The sequence below is a fragment of the Helianthus annuus genome, chromosome 16 (genome assembly GCF_002127325.2).
Source record: "Helianthus annuus cultivar XRQ/B chromosome 16, HanXRQr2.0-SUNRISE, whole genome shotgun sequence".
Taxonomy (NCBI): domain Eukaryota; kingdom Viridiplantae; phylum Streptophyta; class Magnoliopsida; order Asterales; family Asteraceae; genus Helianthus; species Helianthus annuus.
The window spans coordinates 194,928,802-194,951,534 of record NC_035448.2 but is presented as its reverse complement, the minus strand read 5'-3'; the positions used below and the strand labels follow the sequence as shown (position 1 = coordinate 194,951,534).

Genomic DNA, 22,733 nt, shown 5'->3' with positions numbered 1-22,733 from the left:
CACAAGAGATATAAAGTAGTTAAATGAGTCGTATTCATGTTTAATATTTGTGTTAATCATGTCGTTTTTGACCTGTTTAACACAATTAGACCTGTTTTACCAGCTCTACCGTGAACCATTCTTATTCTTACTATTAAATGAATATAAATCACTCTTATCTAACTTATAATAAAAGACTTCAAATAATGTCACATTACATTCTCTCCTTCAACCTCCTAAATTTTATTTATAATTATTTAATAAATTTCTTTTAATATTAATATATTAGTAACTAACATATAGATGTAATTTATTTTTATCCTTATCTTTATGTATGATTAATAAATAACTTCAATTTTGCAATTTAGACCCTTTGTTTTTTACTTTTAACCTAAAGTTTTTCATCTTTTGCAATTTAATCCCAACTCTTTTTTATTTTCAATTTTGATCCACCATACTTATCATCTTTCCCAATTACCTATACAGTCCAAAATTTTAATATTAATTGATCAGATAAATATGAAAACAAACATACATAGAAATCATTCAATCAACAAAAGCATAGTTGGATTCAAAGCATAATTATAACTCTGACTGTCACTCATGATTTGTCTGTCACACAAATAATATAATCATGTAAATAGTCGGCTGTCACCCGACTACAAATCCAAATCTCAATACAAAACAGAAACTAGAATTAAAAGTGTCTGTCATTCACCCGGAGTGCCGACGAGAGATTTAGCCGCGCATGTTGAGTGATCCTTCGCAGCCTTGATGGACGGCTGAATTCATGTTCCTAATCTTCGATTGGATGAGAATGATGATGTTGTGATGTAAACTCCGATCCCCCCAAAAGTGCTCGTGCCCCCCAACTCCTTCACGTCTTCCCTTCAAAGAAGTCTGCCGTCAAGTATTAATGATTGGCCCAATCAAAATAATCCACAAGTCCTATTATGAATATGGCGGCCCAATCCCCTTATGATCAATTATATTCTCCTTTTCACGTGACTCCCTGTTTCCTTGATGTATACCGCCAAATAGTGTTGTTCACGAGCTGAGCCAAATCGAGCGGACCTTTGCTTATGCTTGGCTCGTTTACAAACCGAACCGAGCGGAGTGGCTTATTTAGAAGTTAGAACCGAGCCTCAAATCAAGCGAGCATTTTTACGAGCAGTAAAATTCCGAGCGAGCGTCGAGCGAAGTTCGATCGATTTGGACAACCGTGTCGCCCAATTTAAATTTTCTGAGAGTGACAGTGATAATGTTGGGTATCAAGTTTTTATGTCTTTAAAAACATGCACATTTCATGGCATAATATTTTTCTTATGAATAACAGTGTTGTGACTGACGAGCCGATGGATATATTGCAAGAACAATTACGTTGAGAGCAGGAGACGATCGACTTAGGGTAATGACATGAAACAATGATGCGATGAGCAGACTATCGTTTAATGATTTATGGTTTAACTTTTAGATTTGATATTAATTTTTTTATCGGCATGGTTGGGCTAGTACGTATAGATATAGTTGTAAATTTGTATATAGTGGACCAAAATCTAATAGAGTGTTACAACTAAAACTCTAAATTTATATAATATAAATTTGTAACATTTTGCTTATAGTTTTGTACATTTAGCTTAGTTGATGTTTCATGGTTTAGTTAGTTGTAGCCTTAGTTTAGAAGGTTGTAGCTTTTGGTTTATTATTAGATACTAAGAATTGGTGTATGACCTCTTTGTTTTTTTATGGTTATTATATTGTAGTATTTTTTTTCTTTTATTTTTTTTAGTTAAAATGGTTTATATGGTCTTTAAGTTTTGTATTTTATTTCGTTATGTTAAAGCTTTTTCGGTATAAATTCGAGTTTATCTATATTTTATGCCAGCTCGCAGTGTAACTTTGTGTTTATATTTGTCTACGTTTTACGTCACATGACGGTATAAATTCACATTTTTGTTTTACAATTTATACCCTACGTTTTACGTCACATGACAATATAGATTAATGTTTTTGTTTTACAAATTTTTGACGTCGTTTGCTTACTACTTATCACAGCTTTACGACTTACGTGCCCGCAACGCGGGTGTTGAACACTAGTTTAATTTATATTTAAGTATATATGTATGTGTAATGTGTGTATATATTTAGGTGTGTGTATATATACATAATTTATATTTGTGTGTGTATATATATATATGTGTGTGTATATACATGTTTATTATATACTAGGTGATTACCCGAGATTGCTTCCCGGGCTCGAGAAATTTAGTTTTATTAAAAACTATTTATGATGAATAATTAATACATAATTAAAATGATATTAACTTGTTCGTTATAAGTAGACTTATAAACTTATTTGTAGTTTGTGAAGTTATTGACAGACTTGTAAACTTGTTGATTGTGATTCGTATTTATAATTAACTTTTTACGAAACACAAGAAGAACCCATTCAAACATTCCCAACTTAGTACAATACCAACCTAATCTATTTAATATAAACTATATATAAATTGCATTAAGATGTATCATATATATAGCGAACTGTCAACCGAACTAGTATAACAGCATTCACAATGATACAATTCATATTGTCAACTTACACTCCTGACATCTTAGATCTTAATACAATTCATATAAAAACAAAGAATTGATAAAGCATATTCGTTACCATCCGTTTGTCAGCAAACTGTCAACCGATCTAGTATAACAGCATTCACAATGATTTAAACCAGGTCAAAAGGGTAGTCTTGTTCTGCATTTCAAATATGATAAGCTAACAGCCAAAATTCCTCTTCCCATCACCATCAAACATAAAAAAAACCCTAGTAAATTGTATTTCAATAGAAATTAGGCCCAACTGTTAATTAAATCAAGAACGCAATACTATAATGCTCCATAAATCAATGTATAAAAGTGAAAGACTGAGTTTAGCTCTTCAATTATTCTAACAGAGACTCTTATCTTTAACATTTCCACCAGGGTTCAAAACCAAATTCTGCTTTTTGTAGGAAATCAGATTAATAATAGCCCAAACTAATAATTACTATGACAAGAATCTAAACCAGCTTATCATCAGGAGTGATGTCTTTGGCATATAGTTGTGCAAGACAGTCTCGAATTCTGAATACAAAACATCATAAGTAATATTAACAAATTATTCGCTTTAAAATAGCTTCAACCACTGTTGTAACTCAACAGTAGTTCCAACCACTGTTGTAACTCAACAGTGGTTTAACTCACTGTTTTAACACAATAGTGGTTTCAACCACTATTTTAACCCAACAGTGGTTTAACTCACTGTTTTAACCCAACAGTGGTTTCCACCACTGTTTAAACCCAACGGTGGTTTCAACTACTGATTTACAATAGCTTATTAATTAAACCCAACAGTAGTTCCAACCACTGTTGTAACTCAACAGTGGTTTAACTCACTGTTTTAACCCAACAGTGGTTTCAACCACTATTTTAACCCAACGTCTGTTGTAACTCAACAGTGGTTTAACTCACTGTTTTAACCGAACAATGGTTTCAACCATTGTTTTAACCCAACAGTGGTTTAACTCACTGTTTTAACCCAATAGTGGTTTCAAATAAATCCGTGAAACTCAAATAAAGCCTTAATCTTTTTTTATACTCGCAACAGTCTATTCTTCCAAATAGATAAACACATATTCAAAACAAAAGGAAAAGAATTGAAAAAACGATGAATCTGAAAGCGAATACCTGACCGGTGAACTTGCATCTCCCCTTGTATACTTTACCGAAGGATCCTTCATCTACAAGAAACTGAAATTTAGGTTTGAGATTAGATCGACTCGAGCGTTTAACAATCTTACAATAATTGAGTGGTAAAGCGTCTTCCCTGTATTAACCACTTGAAACGATATAGTTCTTGTAAAAGATAACATCAAAAATTAAGTTTTGTTTCAGTAATAAACGTGTTCCTTTAGAAGATAATAACTTAAATAAAAGATGAATCCTTAAACTACAAATCCGACTAAACAAATGTTGCATAACCAACAAAACCTTGACACAAATCATGCAAAAGATTGCCTCAAAATGTCCGCGAAACAAAAAGTAAGAAAATCAAAGTAAATTTTCTCTTAGGTGGTCTTCGTTTTGGCAGCCTTCTTTGTTGTTGAAGATCTTCTTGGGGTGGAATTCTTCATCCCGACGAAAAACAGAAGTGCCCCCAACAACGCCAAACCCTACAAAAATAACCAACCAAGATTATGAAAGAACCAATCAAATCCTAGCCCGGTATATCCCATTTTAGTTTTACACCATTTTGAACCTTACGGCTTTTTTACTCTCTGATCGAGGTTCTCGGCAATGAAAAATCTTCGTAAACTAAATCACACGTGTATATGTTGACATTTAAGAGATATACAATCAAGAAAATCAAGAGCAACGGTGATATATATGCGGATTAGACACCAAACAATAAACACTCAAAAAATGGCTACAATTTAAGGAATGTGTTTAGGGACGACATCAGATTCTTAATTGATGGAGAAAGGTCTGTTGGGAAGAAAAGCTGCTTCTAGGAGGTTGTCAAGTGTTTTCGCTCGATGATTCCATTTTTAGTGGTTGGTTTGGCCCTTGTTCCTGTAACTCGAATCCTAGCCCGGTATATCCCATTTTAGTTTTACACGATTGTGAACCTTACGCCTTTTTTATTCTCTGATCGAGGTTCTCGGCATTGAAAAATATTCGTAAACTAATAAATCACATGTGTATATGTTGACATTTAAGAGATATACAATCAAGAAAATCAAGAGCAACGGTGATATATATGCGGATTAGACACCAAAAAATAAACATTCAAAAAATGGCTACAATTTAAGGAATGTGTTTTGTGACGACATCAGATTCCTAATTGATGGAGAAAGGTCCGGTGGCAAGAAAAGCTGCTTTCAGGAGGTTGTCAAATGTTTTCGCTCAACGATTCCATTCTTGGGTGGTTAGTTTGGCCCTTGTTCCTGTAACTCGAATCCTAGCCCGGTATATAGCATTTTAGTTTTACACCATTGTGAACCTTACGCCTTTTTTTATTCTTTGATCGAGGTTCTCGGCATTGAAAAATATTCGTAAACTAATCACACGTGTATATGTTGACATTTAAGAGATATACAGTCCAGAAAATCAAGAGCAATGGTGATATATATGCGGATTAGATACCAAAAAATAAACACTCAAAAATGGCTACAATTTAAGGAATGTGTTTAGTGACGGCATTAGATTCCTAATTGATGGAGAAAGGTCTGGTGGCAAGAAAAGCTGCTTCCAGGAGGTTGTCAAGTGTTTTCGCTCGACGATTCCATTCTTGGGTGGTTGGTTTGGCCCTTGTTCCTGTAACTCGAATCCTAGCCCGGTATATCCCATTTTAGTTTTACACGATTGTGAACCTTACGCCTTTTTTATTCTCTGATCGAGGTTCTCGGCATTGAAAAATCTTCGTAAACTAAATCACATGTGTATATGTTGACATTTAAGAGATATAGTCAAGAAAATCAAGAGCAATGGTGATATGTATGCGGATTAGACACCAAAAAATAAACATTCAAAAAATGACTACAATTTAAGGAATGTGTTTAGTGACGGCATCAAATTCCTAATTGATGGAGAAAGGTCTCGTGGCAAGAAAAGCTGCTTCCAGGAGGTTGTCAAATGTTTTCGCTCAACGATTCCATTCTTGGGTGGTTAGTTTGGCCCTTGTTCCTGTAACTCGAATCCTAGCCCGGTATATAGCATTTTAGTTTTACACCATTGTGAACCTTACGTCTTTTTTATTCTTTGATCGAGGTTCTCGGCGTTGAAAAATCTTCGTAAACTAAATCACATGTGTATATGTTGACATTTAAGAGATATACAGTCAAGAAAACCAAGAGCAATGGTGATATATATGCCGATTAGATACACAAAAATAAACACTCAAAAAATGGCTACAATTTAAGGAATGTGTTTAGTGACGGCATCAGATTCCTAATTGATGGAGAAAGGTCTGGTGGCAAGAAAAGCTGCTTCCAGGAGGTTGTCAAGTGTTTTCGCTCGACGATTCCATTCTTGGGTGGTTGGTTTGGCCCTTGTACCTGTAACTCGAATCCTAGCCCTGTATATCTCATTTTAGTTTTACACCATTGTGAACCTCACGCCTTTTTTACTCTCTGATCGAGGTTTTTCGGCATTGAAAAATCTTCATAAACTAAATCACACGTGTATATGTTGATATTTAAGAGATATACAGTTAAGAAAATCAAAAGTAATGGTGATATATATGCGGATTAGACACCAAAAAATAAACACTCAAAAAATGGCTACAATTTAAGGAATGTGCTTAGTGACGGCATCAGATTTCTAATTGATGGAGAAAGGTCTGGTGGCAAGAAAAGCTGCTTCCAGGAGGTTGTCAAGTGTTTTCGCTCGAAGATTCCATTCTTGGGTGGTTGGTTTGGCCCTCGTTCCTGTAACTCGAATCCTAGCCCGGTATATTCTATTTTAGTTTTACACTATTGTGAACCTTACGCCTTTTTTACTCTCTGATCGAGGTTTTCGGCATTGAAAAATCTTCGTAAACTAAATCACACCTATATATGTTGACATTTAAGGGATATACTGTCAAGAAAATCAAGAGCAATGTGGGTTAATTTTATCCATTTTTTCTGTTAACAAGAAGGGTAATTCAGTCATTTTATATGGTTGAATTGTCCTTCTAGTTAACAGAACTATATATAAAATGACCGAATTGCCCTTGTTGTTAACAAAAAAAATATATGAAGTTAACTTAGTGGACTAAAATGGCAACGGTGAAACTTTTTTAAACCGACAATCAAAAATAAATCTTTAGACTATAATGGCGAAAAAGTTCAAACCACATGAACTAAAATCGCATATATCTAGGGCTGTAAACGAACCGAACGTTCAGCGAACAGTTCGTGAACCGTTCGGCGGGAAGTTCGTTTATGTTCGTTCGATAAGCTTAACGAACGAACACGAACAAAAAAATTCGTTCGGTTAGCTTAACGAACGAACATGAACACAAGTCTCGTTCGTTTGACTGCGTTCGTGAACGTTCGGTAGTATGTTCGTTTGAGTATATTAAAAAAATAATAAACCTTTTATCTAAATATATTGAAAACTTGAAACCCTATTTTTTTCTAAGTTAGCTAAAATTTGGAAATTCTAAGACATTTTGCGGATAATTATGTTTAAGTTAGTTAAACTTTATTCATCATTTGGTGGTGTGGTAGACTTCTTGTGTTTTAATTTATTTTTTGATGGTTTTATTTTACTACTTATATCCAATGTTTAAGGATAACAATGTTTTCATTTTTTTATTTTCAAGTTAAATGTTCGTTTGCGTTCATTTTTATTTGCTTACGTTCATTTGTGTTCAAGACCAGTGTTCACGAACTGTTCGTGAACAATTGAATTTCCTTAACGAACGAACACGAACTTATGTTCGGTATGCATTCGTGAACAGTTCGCGAACATATTAATTTCCTTTACAAACGAACACGAACATGACCTTGTTCGTGTTCGTTCGATTCGTTTACAGCCCAACATATATCATATTACAATAAACCGGACACAATTTCCTTACAAAACACAGAACAGGTCGGAAAGCGTTGATTCTATATTTAAGGTCTACTCTTTACCGGTAACAAACAACAAATGATCAAAACCCCCTATGAAGATACTGTATTTTTTATTATTAATCAACACTTGAATTTCAAAACCCTAGCCATGATTGTCTGAAATCTGCACCATCAACAACAACAACAACTCTGTATCTTGTTCGATCGCAGTGTCTGAAACAAAGAAAGAAAGAGCTGATCGATCGCGTTTGTGAGTCGGGCAATTCGTCGAACACATGGCGGACAAAAAGCAGCTCATCTTGGTGGTCGAAGGTACCGCCGCTATGGGCCCGTACTGGCGCACCATAGTCTCCGACTATCTCGAGAAAGTTATCAGGTAATTTTACTACCATTTAGGGGTTTCAATTTTATGCGTAATTGTATGTAGATTATATGTAATTTGTGTTGGTTGCATTGTTTGGTTGTGATTTAGCCTTTGATTTGTTGAAATTTGTGTTGGTTTTGGCTAGATTAATTGTTTTTTTTTATTGTAATGTATTAGGGTTTTATTGGTTCAGAACCTGTTTTTGAGAAAAATAATGTATTTATTAGTTAGATTAGGTTAAGAAATTAATTTAGACATTATTTACACTTGGCTGAAAATGAATTGAAATTGGAAAAGATTAAATTTTGAGATAGATTACGATATGGTTAAAGGCTGATGTTTTCGTTACTAATTTTTTGTTTGTTTGTTTGATCATGCAGGTCATTTTGCGATAATGATTCTTTGGTAAGTCTACTTTCATCTGAGTACAATTGACGATTTCCGTTTTCAAGTTAATTGTTTTACGCATTATATGTCATTTATGGTGATTGTGTTTCCATATTCTTCAGCTATCAACATGTGTATTATTTATAGGTAAATTGGATTTTAATAATCCGAACGGACACTTTTTGGCTGATAATAATCCCAACTCAGTTAATTACCCACAATAATCCGAACTCTTCCATTTTGTTTGTAAAATAGTCCACCGTTAAAAAAACATAACGGAGTTAAGTTTTTTTTCCAAATTACAAACTGATGTTTTCCAGCTTTTGATCAGAACAAGGACACGAGTCTATTGATGTAAAACTTACCTCGAAACAGTGCTCCAAACAACGAAAACGGTGCTTCAATTCGGGTGTTTGAACTTCTAGTTAACAAAAGTTAAGGTGCTGTTTGTTTTTTTCTAAAAAGCTCTGCGCAAGCTCTCCTATCTGCGCTGCGCAGACCACGCGCAGACATTGCCACGCGCATACTGTTTGTTTTTTCGAAGACGTTTCATTAAAAAACGTCTGCTCGAGCTCTTCTTGGTGCAGACTTGGCCCAACCACTTCTAAGATCTTCTAAGGTCTGCAGAGAGTTAAACACCACCACTCACCACCACCGCCCATCACCACCACCGTCCACCACCCACTATCGTCCATCACCACCACCACCACCACCGTCCACCGTCCACCACCCACTACCGTCCATCACCACCACCACCGTCCACCGTCCATCACCACCACCGTCCACCACCCACTACCGTCGACCACCACCACCACCGTCTACCATCATCATCGTCCAGCACCACCACCACCCACCACCCGTCCGTACACCACCACCAGTTTATTTTAGAAGTCTGCATACGTTAAAAAACAAACAACCTTCTTCTTGCATACTGCAGAGGTTTGGTCCACCTCTTCTTCTACAGATATCTGCAGATGTAGTCCGCAGACTGCAGACATTTTACCTCTTAAAAAACAAACAACACCTAAGTCGTTTAGAGCACTGTTTCGAGGTAAGTTTCTACATTAATCGACTAGTATCCTCGCTCTGATCAAAAGCCCGAAAACATCGGTTTGTAATTTGGATAAAAACTTAACTCCGTTATGTTTTTTTTAACGGCGAACAATTTTACAAACAAAATGGAAGAGTTTGGATTATTGTGGGTAATTAACTGAGTTGGGATTATTATCGGCCAAAAAGAGCCAGTTCGGATTACCAAAATCCAATTTGCCCTATTTATATTATATGTTATGTTATGCCTTATCGATCCTAATAACTAAGTTAGCCTCTTTACGATCTTACCAATAGGAAATTCAGAATTCGCTTTTAGATTGTTTGCACTCATTTTACCTTGTTAGAACTTGGTTGAGAATTGACATAAATAAATTCTGTTTAGAAAATATTAATTATGATAAATTCTGAATAAACTCGTGCTTACTTTTTCGGCGTTACAAAAGCAACATGTAATGGTATAGTTATATATAGGGTTGTAAACGAACCGAACGAACACGAACAAGGCCATGTTCGTGTTCGTTCATTAAGGAAATTAGCATGTTCGCGAACTGTTCACGAACGCATATCGGACATAAGTTTATATTCGTGTTCGTTCGTAAGGAAATTCAGTTGTTCACGAACAGTTCGTGAACACTGGTCTCGAAAGCAAGCAAATAAAAACAAACGTAAACGAACATTTAACTTGAAAATAAAAGATTTAAAAAACATTGTTATCCTTAAAATTTGGATATAAGTAGTTAAATACAACCATCAAATGATAAACCAAAACATAAGAAGTCTACTAAACCACCAAACGATGAATCAAGTTTAACTAACTTAGACATAATTATCCCCAAAAATGTCTTAGAATGTCCAAATTTTAGATAACTTAGAAAATAATAGGGTTTCAAGTTTTCAATATGTTTAGATAAAAGGTTTATTATTTATTATTTTTTAATATAAGAAAAAAAACCAACAAAAGTAACTGAACATATTACCGAACGTTCACGAACGCAGTCGAACGAACGAGACTTGTGTTCGTGTTCGTTCGCTAAGCTAACCGAACGATTTTTTTTGTTCGTGTTCGTTCGTTAAGCTAATCGAACGAACATAAACGAACTTTTCACCGAACGGCTCACGAACTGTTCGCTGAACGTTTGGTTCGTTTACAGCCCTAGTTATATAAGGTCTACTCGCAGAGTTGCAGATAAGAAGTATATGATTATATACAAAGTGTGTCTTGTCTTGGATGGTGAATTACTAATTTGTGAACTATGTAGAAGATGTGTAGATGTTCTTTTAAGAGTACCCAAGAAGAATTCTTAATTAAGAAATTTAGAAATTAAAAATCTTTCTTGTGTATTCGTGCTTCTACCAACTTAAAAATCTGTTATTTTTTGTTTTATGAGCAGAAATCATCTGGGGCTGTTGCTGAGCTGGCCCTGATAATGTTCAATTCTCATGGATCGTACAGCTGTGCGTATTTTCTATCTTATTTATTCCTATAAAAACAATCATTTCCTGCACTCTTATTACTTATATATATTGTGTTTTCTATCAATTTAAATTCAGCTTGCTTGGTACAACGAAGTGGTTGGACAAGAAATGTCGATTATTTTTTCGAATGGCTTTCGGCTTTACACTTTTCCGGCGGTGGTTTTTGTGACGCCGCAATTGCTGAGGGACTCGGTGAAGTATTAATGGTATATGTCGTAATTTTTTTAATTTTATTTAAATTTTTTAGGTATTATAAATTAATAAAAATTGCGAAATTGTCATTACTTTTTATATGATCAGATGTATCCGTATTCAAACGTGTCGCAAAATCAACACAATATGGGTGTTCAAAGGCATTGTATACTTGTTGCTGCAAGTAATCCATATCCGTTACCGACACCTGTTTACCGACCACCAATTCAGAAAATAGAACCGGCTGCTGATAATAGTGAGGCACAGTCGGAGAGCCGTTTATCAGATGCTGAAACTGTCGCAAAAGCGTTTTCTCAGGTATTAAAAATAAAAAATGGAAATGTATATAGTTTGTTAATGGTGGTTTTATACTAATAATTTCTATTGTTGCATCAGTGTTCTATTTCTCTATCGGTTATATGCCCGAAGCAGCTTCCGAAACTCAAAGCAGTTTATAATGCGGTAATTGTCATTAACTTTACATCTTCTTTCAGTCTTGGTTTATAGAATTAGAATGTAAATTATAATAAAAATGACAATGTTACCCTTTTTGATAAATAATTTCGATTTCTTGTGATTTCCTGTTTGGTTTATTTGGATTCGGATTATAATAATAAGAATCTATAGAAATAATGATTTTAACAAATACTTATAATAATAAAGAAGTAAATTTATAATAATTAATCCAAATTTTTTTATTAGAATATTGACCTTCTGTAGGCAAAAAGGAACCCGGCATCACCGGATCCGACAATTGACGTTGTGAAAAATCCGCATTATCTTGTACTCATTTCTGAAACGTTCATGGAGGCCCGTGCGGCTTTAAGTCGATCCGGGATTACAACTATGCCGTCTCAAAGTCCTATAAAAGTCGACACAAGTTCAATTCCTCCTGTTTCGGGCCCACCTCCAACTTCCGTTACATCAAACGCATCGTTAATAAACCGCCAGCCCATTTCAGCAGCAACCATTCCTCCCGCTACTGTAAAAGTTGAACCCACGACGGTTTCATCAATGCCACCCGCACCCGTACCAGTGACCGCACCCTCTTTTCAACATGTGCCGCCTGTGGCTCGAGCCGCGTCTCAAGGTGTCCCGACCATGCAAACGTCTTCACCATTGTCGGTTTCTCAAGAAATGTTATCGAACAATGAAACGGTTCAAGAAGTTAAACCGGTTGTTAACGGAATTCAACCGCCGTTACGTCCTACTGGTCCCGTAAACGTGAGCATTCTTAATAACCTTTCACAAGCGCGGTTAATGAACACTGCCCTTGCTGGCGGCACATCCATGGGGCTACCGTCGGTGATTGGCGGGAATCCAATGGCCATGCATATGAATAACATGATATCTAGCGGAATGGCATCAACTGTACCCATATCGCAAACCGTAATTCCACCTGGGCAATCCAGTCTTACATCATCGATTCCTGCATCGAGTACGGTTTCTGGGACTGCACTGAGTACCGTACCCGTACCCGTATCCGTACCCAGTTCATTTACTTCAGCCACTTCTAACATGACTGGCAGCGTAAGTCAACCATTGGGTAATCTGGGTCAGCCTGTTTCGGGCATGGGCCAAGGGAACCTTGCAGGCCCAGGCCCAGTACCGCAAATGGTGCAGAGCGGAATGGGAATGAATCAGAATATGATGGGTCAACCTGGAACCGGAACCGGAACAGTGGCTGGAACTGGGGGGGCTGGAAATGGGACCGGGACCATGATGCCGACACCTGGCATGTCTCAACAAGTACCGGGAATGCAAACTCTTGGTGTAAATAACAACACCGCTGCTAATGTTGGTCTTCCGCAACAGACGGCAGGTGGCGGTGCACTGCAATCAGCTCAGTCAAAATATGTCAAAGTTTGGGAGGTAACACTATATTATACTGCTATGATATGATTATATGAATAGTTATGTAAATGATCTGTCGGTGCAGGGTAACTTATCGGGGCAGAGGCAAGGGCAGCCTGTGTTTATTACAAGATTAGAAGTAAGCTTAAAAGCCTTGACCCCTTGAAAGTTAAAAAAATATCCTGTTATCAATAATTTTCATAATTTCAACTGTTATAAAAAAAAAAAAAAAAAAAACTGTTATAAGTTTGTATCTTAGAGCTTATGTATTTTATGAATTTATTATTGCAGGGATACCGGAGCGCGACAGCTTCAGAATCGTAAGTTTTTGTTTCTAATATCTGCAAACGGTTTAATGAATATATAAGCTCGAAAAGGATTATTGTTTATTAGATACTTATATCTGGATTATCTCCTTTTATGCTTCAGGCTTGCGGCTAACTGGCCACCAACTATGCAAATAGTTCGCCTTATATCCCAAGATCACATGAATAACAAGTATTAATTAACCGCCATCGTTTTGCATCACATTTTTGTCGCAATTTTATCATGACCTAATTTTTTTTTTATTTATTTTCACTTTTGTATCAGGCAATATGTGGGAAAAGCAGATTTTTTAGTTTTCAGAGCGATGAATCAGCATGGATTTCTCGGACAGCTACAAGAAAAGAAGCTTGTAAGTTAATTAAAAACGAATCTTCTCCCTTTTCTTCTTTTAGTTATACATTAATAATGTACCATTTATCATATTTCCTAATTTAATTCTATAAATATTATAATATAATGGTGACATTTTTGTAAACAATGTAGTGTGCAGTCATACAGCTACCCTCACAGACCCTTTTACTCTCGGTTTCTGATAAAGCATGCCGGTTGATTGGAATGCTTTTCCCTGGGGTAAGTTTCACTTTTTTTTTTTTTTTTTTTTTTTTTGAATGGCAAAACTTGCTCCTACACCATATATTTAAATACCCTTTTCCTTAATTTTCTATTAAATCAATGCTAAATCTGGAATTTTAGTAAATTCTAGAAAATATGACTGAAACCGACATTATCATGAATAGGGCTGCAAACGAATCAAATGTTTAGCGAACAGTGCGTGAACCGTTCAGCTGGAAGTCCGTTTGCGTTCATTCGTTTAACAAATGAACGGACACGAACAAGAAATTTCGTTCGTTTAGTTAAACAAACGAACATGAACAGAGACCGCGTTTGTTCATTAACCTGTTCGTTTATGTTCGATAGTTCATTAGAGTTTTTAACTTAAGTACTTTAAATTCCCAGTAATAGATTATTTAATAAATATTAGTGTATTAAATATTAGTATTACTTCACTTATTTTGATTAACTATTATTTGGATGGATTAAATGAAGACTTGGAGTTTATTTTGGATAGATTAGATGAGGACTTCAAGTTTAATATGATAATTTTGTGTTTTTGGAGACATTATTTTATGGTAATTATGTGATCAAGATTACGTCAACTATGTTTGGATAACTGGGTTAGTATATTTTGGGCGGATTTACACAATGTTTGTGATGGACGATGCCAATTTATATTAGAAATTTTATATATGTCCGTGTATGTTCATGAACATTTATTTGTGTTTGTCTATGTTCATGAACATTCATTGGCATTCACTTTTGTCCGCTACCTGAAATTAACAAACAAACAAACACAAACGAATCGTTCGGTTCGTTTGCAGCCCTAAATTCATGAAACATATCTTTTTGTTATATTAAACAGGACATGGTGGTGTTTAAGCCACAAATCTCCGGTCAGCAGCAGCCGCAACAGCTTCAGCCGCAACAGCTTCAACCGCAACAGCACCCACAAATGCAACAACAACAACAGCAGCAGCAGCAGCAGCAGATGCAACACATGCAGCAGCAACAACAGATTCCACCACTGCAGCAACAGCAGCAGATGCAACAGCCGCCACAACAACAGCAGCCGCCGCCACAACAACCATTGCAGCAGCAGCAGCAACAACAAATGGTTGGGACCGGGATGAACCAAGGTTATGTTCAGGGTCCAGGTGGCAGATCGCAAATGGTGTCTCAGGGACAAGTTTCTTCACAAGGCCCGCAAAGCATGTCCAGCGGTAGTTTTATTAACTGATGCTAATTTTTTTACATTAAAACATATAAGAAAAGCATGTGGAATTGATCATGTATTGTGTATGCATATGTTTTTGGCATGTTACTTTTGGTGTTAGTATGTATGAACTAATAATAATATTTATTCAAGTGTTTTTTTGTTGGGTTGCTTGATTCACAGACTCAGGCCCATAACATGTGTTAAGCCTCTCTGTTAGAATGTTATATAACGTGTGTTGATTTACAGAAACAAACCCATAAAGATATTCAATTGACAAGCTGGATGGATGTAGGCGAAGTTAATGCGTGTTCTAGTAATGGTTAATATTCATGTGTTTTAAATAAATCCAAAACTTTAGGATGAGATTTTAAACAGGTTTTTTTGTTGGTTTGGTTGCTTGTTTGGGGCTTTTGATCTTAACAATAATTGTTTTTTTGTTGGGTTGCTTGATTTACAGAGATAGACCCATAACATGTGTTAAGCACCTGTTAGAATGATATATAACGTGTGTTGATTTACAGAAACAGATCCATAAAAAATATTAAATTGACAAGCTGGATGGATGTAACGACGTTAATGCGGGGACATTGAATAAGTCACATCCTTTGGGAAAGAAGTCTTCGTTCATTTATAACATGTGTTGGTGGTTCATGCTGTAACAGAACACCATGATGTAACCTGACATGTATTCATGTATAACATGCGTTAAGCCCCTGTTAGAATGATATATAACGTGTGTTAACCTTTTGTTAATTAAAAAAAACAAGTAATATCTATTTTATTTTTGTTGATGTTTAAATAATCCGATAATGTGGATACTGAGCGTAAAACTTGTACAAGTAATAAATGTACAAGTTAGTATGTAACGTTTAATATGAAACGAGCCATTTATGGTAACACATGTACCGGTAATTTTGGAATATATAATATGAAACGGGTCATTTGTTTTGCACATTTTGGAATGTATAACATGTGTTAAGCCACTGTTATAATCTTTTTGTAACCTGACATGTATTCATGTATATGCTAGTGGTTTACAAAACACCATGATGTGTATATACTGATCTAACATGTGCTACAATTTGTCTGTTCGGATTATGTAATTGCTTAACATCTGACAAGGGTGAAAACAGTCGACGGGGGCGATGAGTTTAATGGTGAGCTTAGTTAATATCGTAATCTTGTTGTAACCCCACTTGTATACATATGATAACATGTAAGCATCCATTATAACCCGACTTGTATTCATGTATATGAAAGTGGTTTGCAAAACACCATTATGTGCACGTACTGATCGTAACACGTGTACAAGTTAATAATTTAATATGGAACATACAAGTTAATATTGTAACACTGTATACCTGGGATAACATGTGTTAAGCCTCTGTTATAATCTTGGTTTAACCCAACATGGTGTCATATATAAGCTAGTGGTTTCCAAAACACCATGATTTGTATATACATACTGTAACATGTGTTACGCACCTGACATGTATAACGTGTGTTAAGCCTCTATTATAACGTGTGTTAAGACTTCTAGAATGGATGCATAAACTCCAATAGTAACTTAATAACAACATAGTATACCTGATATAACATGTGTTAAGCCTCTTTTATAACGTGTGTTAAGACTTCCAGAATGTGTTAAGTCCATACCATTTTAACATCATGTACTAGACAAAACAATAAGAGTCTCACATTACATATTACTAGTAAACGAAAATACATAGCACTAAGAAAATGGTGGAGCTTCCTTTGACAGTCTGCCTTAGCTTTTCAGCGGCTACCACCAACCAACTTTTTCTAACTGAGGCCTAACTTAGCTAGTTATGGTGATGCGGCACAAACCTTTGTTATTTGATGAGGTGGCTGCCCGTGTGGCATTCTCATCACTGCCTCACCTGCACCACCACCCACCTCCACCTCACCACCACCATTCGCCACCACCCCCAGCACCTGCAACCCGGCACCATAACCCTCGTCTACAAACACCAACCACCACCATTAAAATATTTATATCAACAGCCCCCTTCTCTTGTCTTTCTACATTGTGGTGGCCTGAGGTTGTCACAGGTGGATGGTGACTGAATGTCGATGGTGGTGTGGAGGTGAGGTGGTAATGAGAGTGTCACATAAGCAGCCACCTTATCAAATAACAAAGGTTTGTGTCATGTCAGCATCCACATCACCAAAAGACTAAGTGAGTTAGACTTCAGTTAGAAAAGGTCCGTTGGTGGACAATAGGTTAAAAGGTGGACCAGCAGTGGTTAATTTTTGTAGTTGGGATTATTGCCGGCTAATGACAATCAGCTGTGATCATTAAAATCCATTACCTTCATTTATTAGGAAAATCTTAAGTGCAACTAATATTGTTATCTGGATGTAGTTTAGAGAACGGATCCACTTGATGCGTGTTTTCTATATAATTATATAACTAAAATACGGTTACAAAATGAGAATGTTTTTATTGTAACTTTAAACTTGTTTGATCAGGTTGACATGTTTTTATCGTAGTTAAGTTTTTTATTCTTCTTTTGTTAGATATAAACATATAACCTAAATAAGACCATTTAAATTTATAATTTATAAATAAACTGACTTGAAACAAATGTGAATGATGAACAAGTTCTTCAAGTAGTAGTAGACTAGTAGCAGCAGACATCTCCATTAAATTTCCTAAAGGTGGTTTTAATCATATATATAAAGCTTAAAGTGAAAGGTGGTGTGTATACAGTTTTATTGGTCACCTCTCTCCCTTAAAGTAACTTGACAGTTCCACACCAACTTTATAGGAAATCAATTCTCATGGGTAATTAGGTATTCTCAAATATCCCTTTATTTATTTATTTATTTATTTATTTATTTATTTATTTATTTATTTATTTATTTATTTAGTATTTATTAACCAAAGGCTTGTAATAGTATCTAATTTGAGCCTTCTTGTTTGTTTAAACTTAAAGGCCCAGATGCTTATCTTAGACAGAAAACAACACTGTTAGCTTCGTCATATAAATCACTTGCTTTGTATTTTCTTTTTTTGGATAGTGGACATCTTTCTCATTCATCACCAAATATTACAACAATACATCATCTAGCAAGTTGCTAGACCTAGTCCTAGGGCTACAAATGAACCGAACGTTTAATGAACAGTTTGTGAACCGTTTAACAGAAAGTTCGTTTACGTTCAATGAACATGAACAAGAAATTTTGTTCGATTAGTTAAAAGTTCTCGTTCGTTCAGTTGTGTTCATGAACGTCCGGTAAGATATTCGTGAATGTTCGGTAAAGTGTTCATGAACGTTCGGTCATTTACGTTTGTTCACGCTCGTTTATTTATGTTGTTCATTAAGGATTTATGTACATTTATTAGTTTTATCCGAACTTTTTATATTGTTTAATTGCTATTTATTTATTACCTAACATCATTCTCTCCTTGTTTATGCGAAAGGTGGCATGAAAGTAGAATCAGATTCTCCGAAGCAGACTGGCTTGAATTCATCCAACTTTAGTCTCTGCCGCCTCCGCCGATTTTTTTTTTTTTTTTTTTTTTGTGTTCGTGAATACATTCATTTCTTTAAATTTAATGAACGAACACGAAATATTTGGAAGGAGTTACATTCCTTGTGGAATGTTCTATTCCATTACCAATGGCAACCAAACATGGTTTTTTTCGTTCTGTCATAATGATCCATTCAATTCCACCTTCAATTCCTTCGTACCAAACGCTACCGTAATCTTTTGTTAGGTACGTTTGATTCGTTTGCGGCCCCATGACCAGCCCCATTACATCATCACCCCATACAACATTAAGCAAAACACAAATTATTCAGGTACATCAAAATTCACCCAATTATTCGATTCTGTTGCACCAATTTTCGCCCGACGGAAGGTTGTTGCTTGAACCTCTCCAAAAATGGTGTCTATGTTCACAACTTCACACGATTGCCCGATTGTATTATTATATAGGGTTGTTCTATTTCCACACCCCTATAATCTTATTTTCACATCCCAATTTGTATACGGGCCGTATAGAATGTTTATGCACATAATTTAATGAGTGGAATGTTTTTTTGTTTTTATATGTATACGGGCCGTATATTATATACGGGTCGTATACATACTAGCATATTGTTTCGAAGGTTGGACAAGGGTTTTTAGTTTTGAAATCTGTATACGGGCCGTATAATGTTATACGGCCCGTTAGGGGTGTGCAAAAAACCGAATTAACCGAACCATAACCGAATTAACCGACAAAACCGAACCGAAAAAACCGAACCAAATTAAAAACCGGTGGGTCGGTTAATGGTTTTTTTGAAAACCGAAAGTAGCGGGTCGGTTATGATTATCATTTTTTCCATACCCACCATAACCGAACCGAACCGACATGTAATAAATCTTTGTAGGATTTAGTACTTTTCACCATATTTTTAATATTTGATATTTTTTACTGAAGATTTTTAGTACTTATGGGTTTTTCATATCATTTTGTGATTTTGGTTGAATGTTTATTTGAATTTATGGAATGTATCATATCACTTTATTTGAATGTTCAATAATAATTGGTATTAATATTATAGATTATATGTATTTTTTTAATACTATGTAATATACTAATATATACAAATATGCAATAACAATTTATTCCATGTTAAAAAAAAACTATTTTTAGCTAAGCTAAATACACGGTTAACCACCCATAACCGACCCGCTATAACCATCAAAATCGAATAACCATAACCACCATAACCGATCGGTTATGGTTATGGTTATCCAATAACCGACATCGCGGTTATGGTTATGGTTTTTGGTCAAAACCGACCCAAACCGACCCATGCACACCCCTACGGCCCGTATAGAAAGAAAGGTTAATTTTTTGTTGAAATCGCGAAACCGTTTGTTGTATATATCGGATTATGTTAGGAGTTTGTAGTTAAACGTATTTATTATGTTTAATAAGTTTCCTCTTTGTAAAACGATAAATATGTATAGAAAAGTTAATTTTTTGTTGCAATCGAGAAACCGTTTAATAAATTTTGAAAATTTTAAAATAGTGTTCTATATATCGCATTATGTTACGAGTTTGTAGTTAAACGTATTTATTATGTTTCATAGGTTTCCACTTTGTAAAATGATAAATATGTATAGAATAGTTAATTTTTTGTTGCAATCGGGAAACCGTTTAATAAATTTTGAAAATTTTAAAATAGTGTTCTATATATCGCATTATGTTACGAGTCGAGTTTATAATTAAACGTATTTATAATGTTTAGTAAGTTTCCAGTATGGGCCGTATAATGTTATACGACCCGTATAGAAAGAAAGGTTAATTTTTTGTTGAAATCGCGAAACCGTTTGTTGTATATATCGGATTATGTTAGGAGTTTGTAGTTAAACGTATTTATTATGTTTAATAAGTTTCCTCTTTGTAAAACGATAAATATGTATAGAAAAGTTAATTTTTTGTTGCAATCGGGAAACCGTTTAATAAATTTTGAAAATTTTAAAATAGTGTTCTATATATCGCATTATGTTACGAGTTTGTAGTTAAACGTATTTATTATGTTTCATAGGTTTCCACTTTGTAAAACGATAAATATGTATAGAATAGTTAATTTTTTGTTGCAATCGGGAAACCGTTTAATAAATTTTGAAAATTTTAAAATAGTGTTCTATATATCGCATTATGTTACGAGTCGAGTTTATAGTTAAACGTATTTATAATGTTTAGTAAGTTTCCAGTATGGGCCGTATAATGTTATACGGCCCGTATAGAAAGAAAGGTTAATTTTTTGTTGAAATCGCGAAACCGTTTGTTGTATATATCGGATTATGTTAGGAGTTTGTAGTTAAACGTATTTATTATGTTTAATAAGTTTTCTCTTTGTAAAACGATAAATATGTATAGAAAAGTTAATTTTTTGTTGCAATCGGGAAACCGTTTAATAAATTTTGAAAATTTTAAAATAGTGTTCTATATATCGCATTATGTTACGAGTTTGTAGTTAAACGTATTTATTATGTTTCATAGGTTTCCACTTTGTAAAACGATAAATATGTATAGAATAGTTAATTTTTTGTTGCAATCGGGAAACCGTTTAATAAGTTTTGTAAATTTTAAAATAGTATTGTATATATCGGATTATGTTACGAGTCGAGTTTATAGTTAAACGTATTTATAATGTTTAGTAAGTTTCCAGTATGTAAAACGATAAATATGTGATATGATTATGATAAACTACGACAACAATTATTAAACAAACAAGTTAACATCTAAACATAAGATTAATATTTATAATGTTTTACATCTAAAACAAAAAAAAAGATAAACTTTTACAAAATTTCAAACGTAAAATAACAAAAAATAATAATAATAATAATACAAAAAGCAGCTACGGCGGTGGTGGTGGTGCTGCGCCAGCTCGTGGAGGTAGGGGCGCGGCAGAATGCATAGCCACAATCGCCTCGACCATCCACCGTACATCCTCTCTCACTGCAGCTAAATCCCCCCTGACTGCAGCTAAATCCCATCTGACTGCAGCTACATCCGACTCGACCTGAACGAGTCTCTCCTCCACCCCTGGTGGAGGCATCACACGCTGTCTCACGCTGCATCGAACGTACGGGCGATCACCCCGTAACTCCTCCGCAGCTACCGGTGATCGATCGCCAGCATGACCGACCCCCTCTCCGTCGCCTCCCTCTCCGTCGCCTCCATCTCCCTCCCCCTCGTCTCCCTCTCCATCGTCTCCCTCCTCATCACCACCCTCTCCACCACCCTCTCCACGGGGTCCCTCACCCACACCATAAGCCCAAACCAGCTGCCCTCCCTCGAGCTCGCGAGCCAAACCCATCGATAGGGCTGTGTCCCTCCCAACCCTGTCAAGCTGGCGTGTCAGGGTCATATCACTTGCCACCTGCGGGGACAGGAGGCGAACGTAACTCTTCGCCAGACGGGTGACGAAGGCCCCACAACTGATGTGGGAAGAGGGTCGCTTAAAAGCGTAGTCGGCGAGATATGCGGCCAACTTGTACGCCAAGTTGGCCCTCCCGCCGCTAAGTAAGTCGTGCAAGAAGAATAGGTCATTTTGGGTGACCCATTCCCTGCTATCATGACGACCGGCGATCGTCACGGCGATACACCGATGTAGGTATCGGTGTAACGGGTCGTAAAGATCAGTCGCCCGTGCCTTCGGGGATCGCTGCTTCGGTTTCGTGAACTCCCCGAACCCAATAGTGCGCCAATACGGCCACAACACGTCAGTGTGCGTGCTGACTGGCGCATCAAAAAATGCGCGGGACCTTGAGTCCTCCTGTGAGTACAGACCCAAGGCAACAGCGAACTGAGGAAGTGTCATCCTCTGACTCTTGCCGCAAATAGAAAAAGCTACGGCCTCTGCCGTCAAAAAATGCTGAAAACCCCCACCCCAGGTGTCCGTAAATGAAAAAGTAGATAAAAACTCTAAAGTAATCTCCCTGTGGGCCCGCTCTGCGGCGGCATCAAATAAGCGGTCCCACGAGGAGTTAGCTGGCATGAGCTCCCGGACCCGACCGATCGCTCCAATATCGGTCAAAAACTGAAAATCTATGGTCCGAGGCGCATCCAGCACCATCTCCCGTAATTTGCCCAAAACCCTATAGGCAACCGTACCTCGGGGGATATCTCTAACAAACTGCCCCGTCTCAGTAAAATCGGGCACAACCTCCTCCTCCTGTCCACGTCCACGTCCCC

At 36.1% G+C, this 22,733-nt stretch overlaps 1 protein-coding gene across 1 annotated transcript; it reads left to right on the top strand.

Annotated features, from left to right (window-relative positions):
• The first annotated feature begins 7,580 nt into the window (after positions 1–7,580).
• LOC110915145 (mediator of RNA polymerase II transcription subunit 25) lies at positions 7,581–15,177 on the top strand. The gene is made up of 13 exons (XM_022159794.2): positions 7,581–7,953; positions 8,322–8,346; positions 10,773–10,836; positions 10,933–11,063; positions 11,158–11,367; positions 11,446–11,511; positions 11,770–12,921; positions 12,989–13,042; positions 13,195–13,223; positions 13,333–13,401; positions 13,495–13,579; positions 13,714–13,800; positions 14,651–15,177. The coding sequence occupies exons 1-13, from the start codon at positions 7,853–7,855 to the stop codon at positions 15,023–15,025; spliced, it is 2,448 nt and encodes an 815-aa protein (XP_022015486.1). The 5' UTR covers positions 7,581–7,852; the 3' UTR covers positions 15,026–15,177.
• The last annotated feature ends 7,556 nt before the right edge of the window (positions 15,178–22,733 follow it).